Source organism: Henckelia pumila, chromosome 3 (assembly GCF_033568475.1).
Source record: "Henckelia pumila isolate YLH828 chromosome 3, ASM3356847v2, whole genome shotgun sequence".
Taxonomy (NCBI): domain Eukaryota; kingdom Viridiplantae; phylum Streptophyta; class Magnoliopsida; order Lamiales; family Gesneriaceae; genus Henckelia; species Henckelia pumila.
This window is the reverse complement of record NC_133122.1, coordinates 66,948,830-66,962,268: the sequence shown is the minus strand read 5'-3', so window position 1 is coordinate 66,962,268 and position 13,439 is coordinate 66,948,830. Positions and strand designations below refer to the sequence as shown.

The 13,439-nt window shown below is 33.9% G+C and overlaps 2 protein-coding genes across 2 annotated transcripts; both read right to left on the bottom strand.

Moving 5' to 3' along the window:
• Positions 1 to 1,796: 1,796 nt before the first annotated feature.
• LOC140888943 (uncharacterized) lies at positions 1,797 to 2,679 on the bottom strand. The gene is made up of 3 exons (XM_073296638.1): positions 2,593 to 2,679; positions 2,025 to 2,246; positions 1,797 to 1,898 (listed from the first exon to the last, which is right to left on the bottom strand). The coding sequence occupies exons 1-3, from the start codon at positions 2,677 to 2,679 to the stop codon at positions 1,797 to 1,799; spliced, it is 411 nt and encodes a 136-aa protein (XP_073152739.1).
• Positions 2,680 to 6,110: 3,431 nt separating this feature from the next.
• Positions 6,111 to 12,861, bottom strand: LOC140887698 (kinesin-like protein NACK2). Its single transcript, XM_073295128.1, has 15 exons — positions 12,689 to 12,861; positions 11,980 to 12,248; positions 11,760 to 11,849; positions 11,577 to 11,677; positions 11,359 to 11,472; positions 11,204 to 11,285; positions 10,963 to 11,030; positions 10,451 to 10,510; positions 10,241 to 10,365; positions 9,624 to 9,822; positions 8,904 to 9,041; positions 8,531 to 8,620; positions 7,413 to 8,291; positions 6,741 to 7,051; positions 6,111 to 6,535 (listed from the first exon to the last, which is right to left on the bottom strand). Exons 2-15 carry the CDS (start codon positions 12,215 to 12,217, stop codon positions 6,205 to 6,207), a joined length of 2,826 nt encoding a protein of 941 aa, XP_073151229.1. The 5' UTR covers positions 12,218 to 12,248; positions 12,689 to 12,861; the 3' UTR covers positions 6,111 to 6,204.
• Between the last annotated feature and the right edge of the window lie 578 nt (positions 12,862 to 13,439).

Here is a 13,439-nt window from a genome sequence, read left to right as displayed (position 1 = left end):
AAGAATCCAATCACACTGTATGAAGATAATGCCGCATGTGTTGCCCAAATGAAAGAAGGATACATCAAAAGTGACAGAACTAAACATATTCCTCCTAAATTCTTTGCATACACTCAAGAGCTGGAGAAGAATAAAGATATTGATATCTGTTACATTCAATCAAGTGAGAACTCATCCGATCTCTTCACAAAGGCACTTCCCACGGCGATATTCAGAAAACACATTTATAATATTGGGATGCGCAATCTACGAAATATGTGAAGAATCATTCATGTTGACATCAAGGGGAGTTTACGTGGCTGCACTCTTTTTTCCTTACTATGGTTTTTGTCCCAATGGGTTTTTCCTAGTAAGGTTTTTAACGAGGCAGTATACAACACGTAATGGAGATAGTCATTCTATCATGATCATCATCACAAGGGGGAGTGTTGAAAATATATATAAATATATATTATTATTTATTGTTGAATATTGAAGGTTGAAAGTTGAAAATTGAGTTGTAAAATATTGAAAATTAGTGTGTGATGATGTAATTAATGATGTATTAATTTTTGACTAATCTCCAATTGAGATCTATAAATAGGTCTCTCCATTTGTGTAGAAAAACACAATTGTGAAGAGAGAAAAATTTTATAAAGTGTAGAATTTGATAAATTTTGAGTTTTTGAGTTTTTACTTTTTACCGTAAATTTTTACTTTTTCACAACAATTAATACATATGTGGTCCGTACATTTTTTTAGTGAACCATATATATGAAGATAAATATCAACCTTTAGAGTTAATTATCGGGGTATTATGTAATTTCCCCATAAATATTAATTTGTCATCCTAAAATCTAGAAATGAAGAACTACATTTTTGATCATGTTATTTGTAATTTTTTTTTTCACTTTTGGTCATATTATTGGTGAATTTATATTTTCAATAATGTAACTTGCATGTTTTTTTTTCTTTTCAATTTTTGGTCCAGTCACCATGAATTTTTAGTTGTAGTTCTGTAACTTGTATATTCATTTTTGGTCCTTTAACTTGTATATTATTTTTTTTTTGATCATTTTTTGATCAGAGTATATTTTGTTTGTCGATTATAAAAATGATCTATTATAAAAACAAATACAAGTTAAATGAAAAAAATAAAAATAATATACAATTGACAGTACTACGGATGAAAATTGACCATAACAAAACCAAAAATGAAAAAAAATATAAGTTACAGAGAATTGAAAATTTAATTCACATAAGAGAACCATAAATATATATATATATATATAATCCAAATAATAACATCAAAAATATAATTCTCCCATATAAAACAATATCTTTTAATAGTTTCGATCTTAAAAAAAACTGTGGTCGAGATTTGTAAGCTTCCGTACGTGTATAAAACATGATTTGCCTTTTCATCAAGAATAGGAATGCGATCGAGAATAATAGATTCACACATGATATATCTTCAATTTTTAGCATATCCCATATGGATATTTATATATTAATCAATTTGCATGCATACAAAACAAAGAAATATAATTATATATCTGTAAAATCTTAAAGCCTGTGTGTGTCACTGTGTGTAATTGTTGCCAAAAAAAGTAATAATAATAAATCCGTGACTGAAAAAAAAAAAGCAATGGAAAATATCAGTGCAGCGGTCTCTTGAGAGATCTCCCTTTTCTTTTTATTTTTTCAATTACTATATATACTAAAGTAATGTTTTGGAAATACATAAAAAAAATTATAATTCTTAGCTAAGAAAAGCAGAAAATTATATAGTTTCCAATCAATTCAAACTCATATATTTAAGAAGAATAGGAATCGTCCGACAACCAAGACATGGGAGCCCTCACAGGAAACCTAGCTTTTCTTCTCCTTACACGGTAAGAAAACACTGTGCTCCTCATCTGCATGCATGCAATGTGACACAATTATCAAATAATTTTTTTTTTTAAAAAAAATCAAACCCTAGCTAATTATTAATATATAAAATGCATGAAAACAGTAGAATATTATATAATAAATATAATTACCTTGCAAGCAACAGAGCAAAACTTGTACTGAGACTCGATCAACTTTCGTTTGCAACTCCCACACTTGGGGGTTCTCTCATTTGTCTCCACTCTCCCTTTCTCGTTGGGATTCAAATACACAACTTGTTTGAAATTTATTCTATACACTTGAATATCCGACGCATCCCAGAACTGGCTCAAGTCTCCTATCTCGAACGAGGCCCTCCATGAAGCGATATAAACCTAGCAAAACACCGCAAATTGATCCCCAAACGTTAGAATCAAGAAAACGAAACAAACATATAAAAAGTAAGGCAGCAGTGTTGCGCAACCTCTAAAAACAAGCGATTATGAATTTTTTTTTCTTAACAAAATGAAGAAAAAATCCGTAACCACTTATTTTTAGATGTTGTAAACAGTATAAATTATAAGAAGTCAGATCAGATTCCCATTCTAAAGATTGCACGTGAATTGATTTACGCACTCGCAAGAATATATGGTCGCGATGCTCCGTGGAATTTCTCCAGCATATCTCGCATGCTAGGGTTCCCATGCAACTCCTACAATAGATGGTTTTGTATTTCTTTACATGTCTCTCACATCTTTCTTCGTAAAACTTGGTCTCTATGCAGTGCTTCAACCACGAAGGGAACTTGAGAGAATTGATCGTCGCCATTATCATGAAATTATCTTTAATTTTCTTGTGTTTTTGCGCTATTTGTGTTTTGATGTAATGGTTGTATATTATTTATTGCGTAATTTCTTCGTAGTGTCCTATTTGGATTAGGAAGATATCCTATATATAATCAGAATCCTCGAATTCTTGAAAGATTAGAATCAAGAAAGTAGTTTAGGGATATGTACAAGTAGTCTTCAAGTGTAGTTGTAGGAGGAAACTAATTTATAAAGTAAAATGGATTGATATTCAAGAAACGCCTTTTTATTTTAGAGTTGTCTTGTTTTCATATACGCTATATTGAGATCTCTCCTCCCGGCCAATTCTCAATTTAAATTTATGTAATAAAAGTTCGGCGACTAATTAAATTTTTTGGACGAATTTAGTGGATAAGACTTAAGAGATTTAAAATAAAAGATATGATTTTCATACCCCATCCCATCTATGACACGTGGTCCACTTAAATTTATTTTTTAAATTTCTCGTTCTTGTTTTTTGAATTCATAAGATTAAAAATTTTGAGAACTACGTTGTTTTATTATTCTCTAATCTCCCTCACTTCTAAGTTCTAACCATGCATGTTATTCTTATAATTTTACCAGTAATATTTTACTAGCGACCACACACGCGAAAATTTCTGTGACCAAAATTTTAACATAATTAATTACTTTTTGAAAATTTTAACAAATCAGTTTGTCATTTTCAGAATTTGTTAACTAAATTTTCGTAATCATTTTTATTGAACGAGAGAAAGAATATATAAGAGTTAGTTTCTCAATCTATTAAAATAACAAGTTAGTTACTAAGTTAGTACTTTAAGGCATATTTTGGTACACTTGATAAGTGAGTGATTAAAAGTTTCTTTATTTTGTAATATTCGATACAAATATAGTTAATTTAATTTATAGTCATCTATACTATATATAACGAATATGTCTATGAGACAAAAGAGGACACCATTTTTTTTTTTTAATTTGTGCTAAAATTTTTCTTATATGTTATAGATATTATACTTTTGTTTTTTCTTTCCTTTTGTATTTTTCCCTTCTAATTTTGATATTTTTAATTGCAATTTAGTCTCTCGGTAATTTTTAAAACTGCGATATTACTCATATTTGAATACAAATCAAATTAATTAAAAAATAATATTCAAGCAAACAAATTATTCTATAAAAAATATAAAAGTGTGAATAAAATTAAAGGGCATGCAGAGTTTCTCAATTGTGAATCAACACCCTTTCATTAAATAATATTTTAGGCAAATTTAAAAATAGTTATGGTCATAAATGGAGAAGTAAGATATTAGCTTGGGGTACATGAGAAAAAAAAAAGTAAATTCATTGGCGGTAATCTATTGAATTTAATCAAGAAAAAGAGGTGAATCATCTAATTAAATTAAGCCCAGTTAAATTATGCACCATAAGGTCCATAACGATGGTAAATTCGCCCAGAGTATAAACTATAACTTTGATTAATTTATGAAACTAAGTTTTGAAAAGTGCAACTCTTCTAACACACTTGAAAATAATCGAGTTTTATCATCTTAAAAAAAAATTCCATTGTCTTAAAAAAAAATAATAATAATCGACCACTGTTTCTCAATTTCTATTTGATAGGATGCGTGATGACAAATACACCCCTTTATATGATTATTTCTTCAAATTATCTTTACAATTTAATTATAAATCTTCACTTAATTAATTTTACGAAGATACCCTGAAATCCTATTTTCTTTTAATATATCTTAAAGTTAGATGATTGATGAAATTTTAATATGGCTTCCTTGTGTAGAAAATTTCCTTCATCGAAAAGCCTTATGAATTTGTTTTCTTCCCCAAAAAAGTAACTACGTACCATACTTGTGAAGTATAGTGTTTAAAAACATAATATAAGATAAGAAAGCAAAATATTCAAGCACCGTATCATATATATGTTTTCCCCAATTCCATATTCGAATTAATTTCCACGCTTTTATTTTCCCTAAAAAGTCCTTAATTTGGAGAAAGAGACAAACAAGAATTCATTATATATTCACGCGTACATAAAAATTAATTTGGCCCTCCTAAAATCTAGGAAACAAAATCTTAAGACAGACTTCTGCTAGAAAACTAAGTGGTCGATCGAAATTTTGTTATATATTAAAGATTCCATATATATGTAAACATATTTGCTTTTCCATCAAGAAAAGGAAATTAAAGCATGCACACCCCCAACGAATCCAAATAGGAATGGGATTAAATATGGAAATATTATTTATTTATATCTTTAAATCAATCAATATTTTAGTTTGCATGCATACATCATATAAGGTAACTTTTCATTCAGAGACATGATATCTCCTTTTCCAACTCTATATATATAAAACTAAAGAAGCACATTGTTGATCAACATCGACTGATATTCTTGAATGGAAAACGATCGAGAAGAGGCGGAGGAGAGCGTTTTCGGGACCGGCGACGCGGCTTGGGTTCTATTGTCGATCAAGAATGGCAAACACCCCGAGCAAATACTCAAGGATTTTCCCATGGCAGCATACAGCATAGATGGAACGAGACTGCGGCGATACCCTCCGATACGACGACTGTGGGAGCACATTGGATCCATCAGCATGCCCTTGGAGAAACAACTGACCGCCAGCGACGTGGACGACGTCCAATGCCGCTTGTCGCTTAACAAGAGCTTCGTGGAGGCATGTTATCTGCCCATGTTGGATCGCCCCACGGAGGACGAGGTGAGGGGGATCCCCGTCGCGGTTTACGGCCCCGATGGAACCAAATTCACCATGGAATTCAAGCACTCGGGTATGACAATATATGTGCTCAACGGGGGATGGAAGGCTTTTAAACGACACTATGAGTTGAAGGAGTTCACCTTTTGGGTAACCATTTGGATGTTTCGCCACAACGAGTCCAACCAGTTGTGTTTCGCTATGACTTGGAAGATCATACCGCAAACCACCAAATGGATATCAAGGAGAACCAAGAGGATAACAGCTGCATGAAGGATATATATATGATTCATGTAGAATTTAATTTGGACTTGTAATGGTACTACTGGCCAGGGGGTAGACTTTTAGCTTTCAATTTTTTAAGTACATAATCAATTTGGTAAATTTGTAGTCAATATTAGACTGGTTGATCTAGATTTGATTGTTTAGTTTCCGTTGTCATGTCTTTCATGGTATCAAAGATCAGGAATTCATAGACTTTTTGACTCAAATAAGGAAAAATGTTTTGTATCTATAATTAACAGACAAATATGAATTTTTAAATATATATTATTAATTGTAGTAATCATCGTAAGTAGTCCAATGATTTCAAAAAGCTCTTCATTGAGTCAAGTTTATTTCAAATTTAGTATAGTCCAATGCAGTCGGGATCCATATTGTTGTGGTTAACTCAAGATCATGCTGTCTTGGGTGGCAAGTACAATTCACATAATGTAAACTTCTTTGACATACATCTTGATATTTGTTCTAAGTTCTACACATCATATCATGAATCATCATCTTCTCTCAATGTGCTCTCACAGATGCAAAAGATTTGATATCAAATTCCAACCCATCCATGTCTTCTTGTCACTGAGGGGCGCAAAGTTGAGCTCGAACATTTCCCTCAAAATGGGTTGGCCCGATTCGCAGAATCCAACAATCTTGGCCACTACTTCTGCACTTTCCTTCACATGTTGCATATCGAGAGGATCAGTCCACAGTTTATTGACAAGCTGCAGCCGCCTCCTCTGTTTGCCTTCCGGTGGAATATCCCATTTCATGTACAAGATCTCTCTTTCTTCCGCAGTTAATTTTGAACTCACTCTTTTTGCTAGATACTCTCTTTCTTGTTTAAGAGCCTTGATGCTGGAAAGAGAAATAATTTTAATATCACAAGCTAATATGCATATGACTCGAAATGACTGAGATGATATGCACATAATACCAAAGTATGGTTAAGTTTCATGTGTGAATGAATACATCTTGATTATCTGACAAGTTCCACGTGTCACTCATTCATAGCTCGGCATATATTATTAGACCTAGTATGTTATAAAGTCTTAGAAAGTACCTCGATGATACTGAGCCAGCAGGGTCATCACCTAAGAGTGCGGGGCTGGCATTACCGAGGTCATCAAGATGTTGCTCCAACCATTTCAACCGTCTAAGTTCGACTTCCATATATATCTGATCAGAAGGATCTCCTCTAAATAACAAATAAAATTGAGTTCGGTGTATGATCGAAACATGACAGACATGCCACAACATTATAATCTCTTTCCTTTGATCCTCAAACACCACGTTCCATGGAATGGACGATTGTCCAACTAATGTCTCTGTGTCATCACTTGAAGCCTCGTTAGCCTCTTCTAACTCCAACACCTAAATTATTGATATAATTGTTTAGTGAAACGGGTACAAAAGACTGTTTCAAAAGTGAAGGTCTTAAAGAAAATTAATAAGCTAAAGATGCACTTGATGCAGCTTTCATCTTTCACTCGGTATGCAACAAATAAAGATACCAAAATTTCTTTATTAGATTAGCATTGGCCATATTCTGAACCATCGTTCAACAACTTTTGTTGAAAGTAACTCGCAACGATACAACCATGCATAAGGTAATCGACCAGTAGACCATGAATTTCTAGTGACTGAGAATCACATATTTTGCACCATAAAACTTTTTCAGACAAACACTGAAGGTAAATCATGCTGAATATATCTTGGCGTATGTAATAATCACCTGGCAAACAAGAAGCTGCTTCTGATACTGTAGCTTTGCTACCCGTTCTTTTAGCTCAGTAACATAAGCTTTAATGCTTTGAATGTTATCCTCGGTTGCTTTTTTAAACATTCTCTGCATCTTCTTCACATTGATTGAGCTTGAATGCTTTTGTGCAGAACATTTCCCTCTTGATGAGATGCTGCAAGTTTCTTCACTAGTAGGGGTGAGGCACTTTTGCCTGAGGATTGCATCATGGACACCACTATTCCTCTCAGGGGCTCTGTTTTCAGTTTCATGTTCCATTGATTTGCGAGAAGAAGACATCGCCGAGCAAGGAGATCTTATCATATTAGGCATGTTGGCTGTATTACTCAAAGTAAAAGGGAGCCCTCTTCTCTTTTTCGCAGAATTCTTTGAGTCTGGAGTTCCCTCACCATTTGGAATATGCATAACTAGTTCTTCTATAAATTTCTGAACTTTTTCAAGCTTCTGTTCTAAAACTGCAATGTTGCTTTCTTCAGAGTTCAATCGAGCGATCTCTTCTCTCAATGTAGCCTTTTCTTTTGTCTGCACCTCTGACGTGCAACTTGCTGCATGCATAATCTTTATTTCTGATAGCATCTTTGCTATTGATTCAGTAGTATCCTGACTTCCAAGCTTTTGAGAAACAACCTCCTTGTGAAGTAGTTCTAGTGCACGATTTGCCTCTTCGCCAAGTTGTCTTTGCCTCGTCTCCAGATTTCTGATTTCGTTAACCAGGACCCCTGTCGAAGTCTGTATTTTTCTAGCTTTCTTCCTAATCTTGGCTTTTGAATCGCATTTGCTGGAAAGCGAGTCATTGTCATTATAAGAAAGACGCTTAACCACGTGACAAGAAGGCCCTTGATGCTCTGATGCCTGAAATGAACAAAGATTACTCCAAGAAATGTGATCGCTGTTAGAGACGAAAACAAAATAGAGATGGGCACGTGAATGTCTAGACAAATGAGGGGAAACCGCCCAGATGTCTCGAAATAAAGTTAGAATATTCAATACTCACTTATCATAGATGTATATAATAACATCATGAAATGAAACAAATTTTGGAATAAAAAGATCTGAGGTTAGAATGAGGGAAAGACAGCATAGCATCATACCTTTCGCTCTTTGTGTGAACTTCTTTCTAACTCAAGCTGAGATTGAACCTGGTCTCTCTCACGTTTCAGCTCATGAATCTCTCTCTCCATCTGTATATACAAAACTGTCATTACAAAAATGTAGGGAGGTAAAGTATCATCTACTATTGAACTACATGAACTCCCTCTACTAATAATGTCTTCTCAATCTGCTCTCTCTCTACATGAAGGAATGCTGAACGATTTGATGGCAGAATGCCTAGGAAGTAGAGTTGGTGTGTGGATGCACATTTTCCCAGATTACAGTGTTTTTTTTTTGTGAATGCTGCAAGCTATAAATATGAAAATTGACTGGTGAAATGGTTCAGCTTGTTCAAAGAAAGCTTCAGGGTACCTGCTGTATTTTCTTTTCCTTTTCCCTCAACAAAGACCTTAAGGATGAAGAGTCGGACGATTCAGGGTTTAGAATCTCTGCTTCAAGTCTGGCAACTTCGTCTTGCAAATGCTTTACTAGTTTCTTCTTTTCAACAATCTAGATAAATAAAATAACCCTCAGCTCCAAACCTCAATACACTTATCCAAGCGCACATTTCAGTTATTATAGATATAGTACTGCAGACAACATCTGATATGCTGCAAAATCTGTTTTGTTGGTGATAACACCAATACAATTGCATGGGAAATCAGCAAACCCTAATTTTGTTAAAAATTAAAAAAGATGAGGTATTTTTAAACTGTACATGCAAATAAGTACTTCAGTTTATGCATCCTCCAACTGTTTTTTGCAATGGTGATGCTATTCGTATTTAATAACATTTTAGACTCTCTTATAATATAAGTTTAATAACACGGCAGACAGTATGTCTATGTTATCATACGACGTGTTCTGATGTAAAGATCTAAATTCATTTTTGCACTCAAAAAAGGGTTCAGAAATTAAAGAGAGACAGTTGATAAACACTGTTCTGCTTAAATATGGGTTCCAATATTAACTTCCCAGAAACAAAAAAATGGCATGTGGAAACATAATGAATTTTGCATGAGTTGCATAGAAAAATATGTTTTGTATTAGGAGGTGCAATGGACTTCGTATGTGATGAGAATTTTTTCTTACCATGTTCACTCGGGCAGTATTTGTTACTTCCTTCGCACTCGTGGCAAATAAAAGTGTGTTTCTCGATTGCTCTACATGGCTCAAAGCAGGGCTCATTGTGCAAATTATTGCTGTGCGTGCATTTCCACCTAGTGAAGTCTGCAATATCCTCGTGAGTTTTGAATCTCGGTAAGGAATGTGGTTACTTTTCTTTCCACCACTGCAAATAAACAAGCGAAATAGGATTAACATCAGCTTGAGATTTCACAAAATTCCCATTTTTATTTTCATTATTGAGCCTCAATGAATTAATTGCCAAGGCTTTGTGACCACAGAAACTAATGAGAGTTAATATGTAAGCAGCAGAGAGCCAAGAGCCTCTGTCTCAGTCTTGAACGGATTCTCCCTTTAATGAAGGGGTGACTAGATTGAATTCCCCACTGCATTTTTGTGTGTACATAAAATATACACAGTGGAGTAACAAAATTGTTGTCAGATCACAAATACAGGTTTAACATTATAAGGTACTTAGTTGACATAATGCAAAAAAAAAAATGTGCGCGTTTTCTTATTGCACATGTGCAAACTTCAGTATCACACGTCATATTTTGTTGTTTGTTGTCATATAATATTTGAACCTTAGCTTTCTGATGACAGTTGTCAATGTCAGCAGGCTTCTGTTGATATGACTTCCTTCTTTCAACCTTGTACCATCTGTACTTGTTTGAGCAGCACGTTCACTACCAGCTAGATCCACAAGATTCTGTAATTGTTATTGAATTTAATACAGAACGATCAATTATCTATGAAGCAAAGAAAGATCTGGAGTGAGATAAAACAGCACTCACCAAACTGGCAGAAAAAGATTTCACACACTCTGAGTCTTCTCGGAGACTACTCTCGATGGTCTGAAAAATGAAGGTGGAAAACGAGGCATTCATGTGTCTAAACATGCTACACATATTTGAAAGAGGCTAACAGAATAAGAAACTAATATTTTTCAAGTTCATAAAAGTAGACAAAATAAAATATCAGAACTAGAGAAGCAAGTTATTCATTAAAACAAAGATTTTAAAAGGATTTTAGGCAGTGGATAATGCTAACGGTCATACGAACATATGAGATATGTAAAGAAAATACAAAAAGGACACTGGGAACTATAAGTGAATGAAAACATGAATGCACCATGATGGAAAGCATTTCCCTGTAGTTCAAAATGTGCAGTGGGGACTGTGGGATGGATAAGGATCTATTCACTATTATATGAGCTAAAGATTAAGTATAAGGAAAGAATTACAAGACCATGGCTAAGAGTCATTTACTCAGAATCTTGTGACTGAAGTAGCTGAAGCTTACTTACCATCCTAATTATCTGATGGGACCTTGAGCTTTTATCGTTTAGAGCAGTTTCACCAACCTGCCTTTGAGCTGCAAGCACAAGTAACTGTCAGATGATATATCTAGGGCACCATTTTGCTCTTTTAAAACATTACAATTTCTTGAAGATGCAAAAAAATTGGGGAATAAATTTGTTTGGTCGAAATTTAAATCCTCCACTCTTTAGGGAAAAAAAGAAAAAGAAATATTAATTTATGTATTACCTTCACAAATGCTTATTAGGTACCTCAAATGTTGAGAATCTTTCACGACCTCCTCAATCAACTTATCTACTATGGTTCCTCTCTGCACATATAAGAAACATTTCAGACACAAAATAAGAGAGATCAAATGAACAACAGAATATTGGTGTTTTCACCTCAGGATCATCCAACAGGCGAAGTGGTCCAGACTCTCTATTCAAAAGATCTACCACAGTTTCATTATATATTTCTAAAGCAGAAAACTTGAGCACAAATTCCCTCTCTGGAGTCTGTCACGGACAATAAAGGGAAACATACCACATAGAATGATTAAAACAAGATACTCAAATTATATTAAAAAAAAAAAAAAGAATTTCAAACCAATGCATCTTACAAATTTGATGTGTTCATAAATGTCTTTGACAGCATGTTCCATCACACCCCTCATGGTGAAAGTCTTTCCGCTACAAGTCTGCCCGTATGCAAAGATTGTCGCTGCATAAACATTGTAACAACTAATGAAAAAGCCAACAAAGTTTCTATAACATACAATGACAATTCACCATTAGTCTTTTACCATTAATTCCATTGAGAGCAGACAAAGCAACATCCTTAGCACCTTCTTCATAAACTTTCCAGGTAGGGCAAGCAGGATCAAAAACTTTATCTGGAAAACACGAACATTTACGTTCAGTTTTAACAAGTAATATGGATTAGGGGTTCAGCCACAAGTTTATGATTAGAACAAATATAGCAAGAGTTTGTCCTGAAAATTATGTAAATTATGGTTCATCTACCAAATGTGTAAGATCCAGCATGCCGCTCGTGGTATAGATTCTTTGAAACAATGGTATTTTCATCAGTAATGTCCCATGCAATGAGGTCATAAGAGGCTTGTTCTTTCGAACTTAATGGCCGCATTCGAACTGTTACTAAAATATTCTCCACACTGACTTTTGTACCGCCAGGGGTGCATAGTGGCATCCTCCTGATCTTTGATGATGGTGTCACTGATGGTCCTAATGTCATCTTCATCAAACCGAAGCTCTCATCCCAAAATTAATCTCTAAAGGAAAAAAAATGATTATAAAATAATCAGGCACTTATCACAAAAAATACTTGAAGCATATATTTCCACGGGCCAGGAAATTCATCTTTTTACCGATCGACCAGGAACAAAAAATTCAACAGAAACCCATTTGAAATCCATATTGCTCTCCTTGTTTTTCCAACAAATCAACTAGGTGTCTCGACAATAAATACAAAAATAACCAGTTGGTTAAGATTCACTACATAGCAGAAAACAGTGATTGTAAACAATAAATCCTGGGGCGCAAAGAGTTAAAACGCAAAGAAGTATTTCGAATATTAAGAAGCAGAAGAATAACCAGTTGTTCTCCCACTATAGATGAAATTTGTCGAATATTACAGGAAAATTTTCATAAATTAATCTCACAATTACATGCAAAAAAAAAAAAAAAAAACCCCGAAATTCTTGAAAATCACCTGCAAGATTGACCGCCGTTTGCGAAGATTCGGGAACAATGTTCAATAAAATCAGTTTCTGTGTACTTTATACATTCCTTTCCAATTCTAAGCAAGCATGAGAATTTGTTGATTCTCAGGAGAATTCCATGGAAAGAGCTCCTGAAATGAGAGGGGTTTCTGTGTTTCTTTCCTTTTTTCTTATTTTTGAAATTTGGGAAGATGAATCGAAAACGGCTAGTTTTGAGTGCGATTAAATGTTGGCGTTTCACCTGAAGAATAATTTGAAATGTAAGCTTACTGGGCTTTATTGTAAACGTGAGCTCAAATTTATATTTGTTCAGCCCAATTAGTTTTTCAGGAAAGCCCACGGGTGTTGTAGGCTGTTTGGTAACTTTTAGTTGTCCACTCGTCATATAATTTTATCCTACCTTTAAAAGCACTATCTCAATGATGTATTTAAAGATGGATATTTATCCATATTTGTGTAGTTCATTGAAAAAATAGTAGATCTCACATGTATTGATAAATCTTAACTCTTAAATCTGCATTGAAACAGTGCCTGTACAGATGGGATTTCATTTACCCGACTCACATGTGCTGTAACAGCTTTTTATGTATAGTAATAATAAATTTTAGTCAACTGAAATTTAGAATATATATATATGTATATATATATTTTAAGAACTTGATTAAGTGATATATATTCAAAAAAGTTTGATTAAGATCCTCTTAATCACAATAAAACTTGAAGCTTTCCTAAAACGCTTTA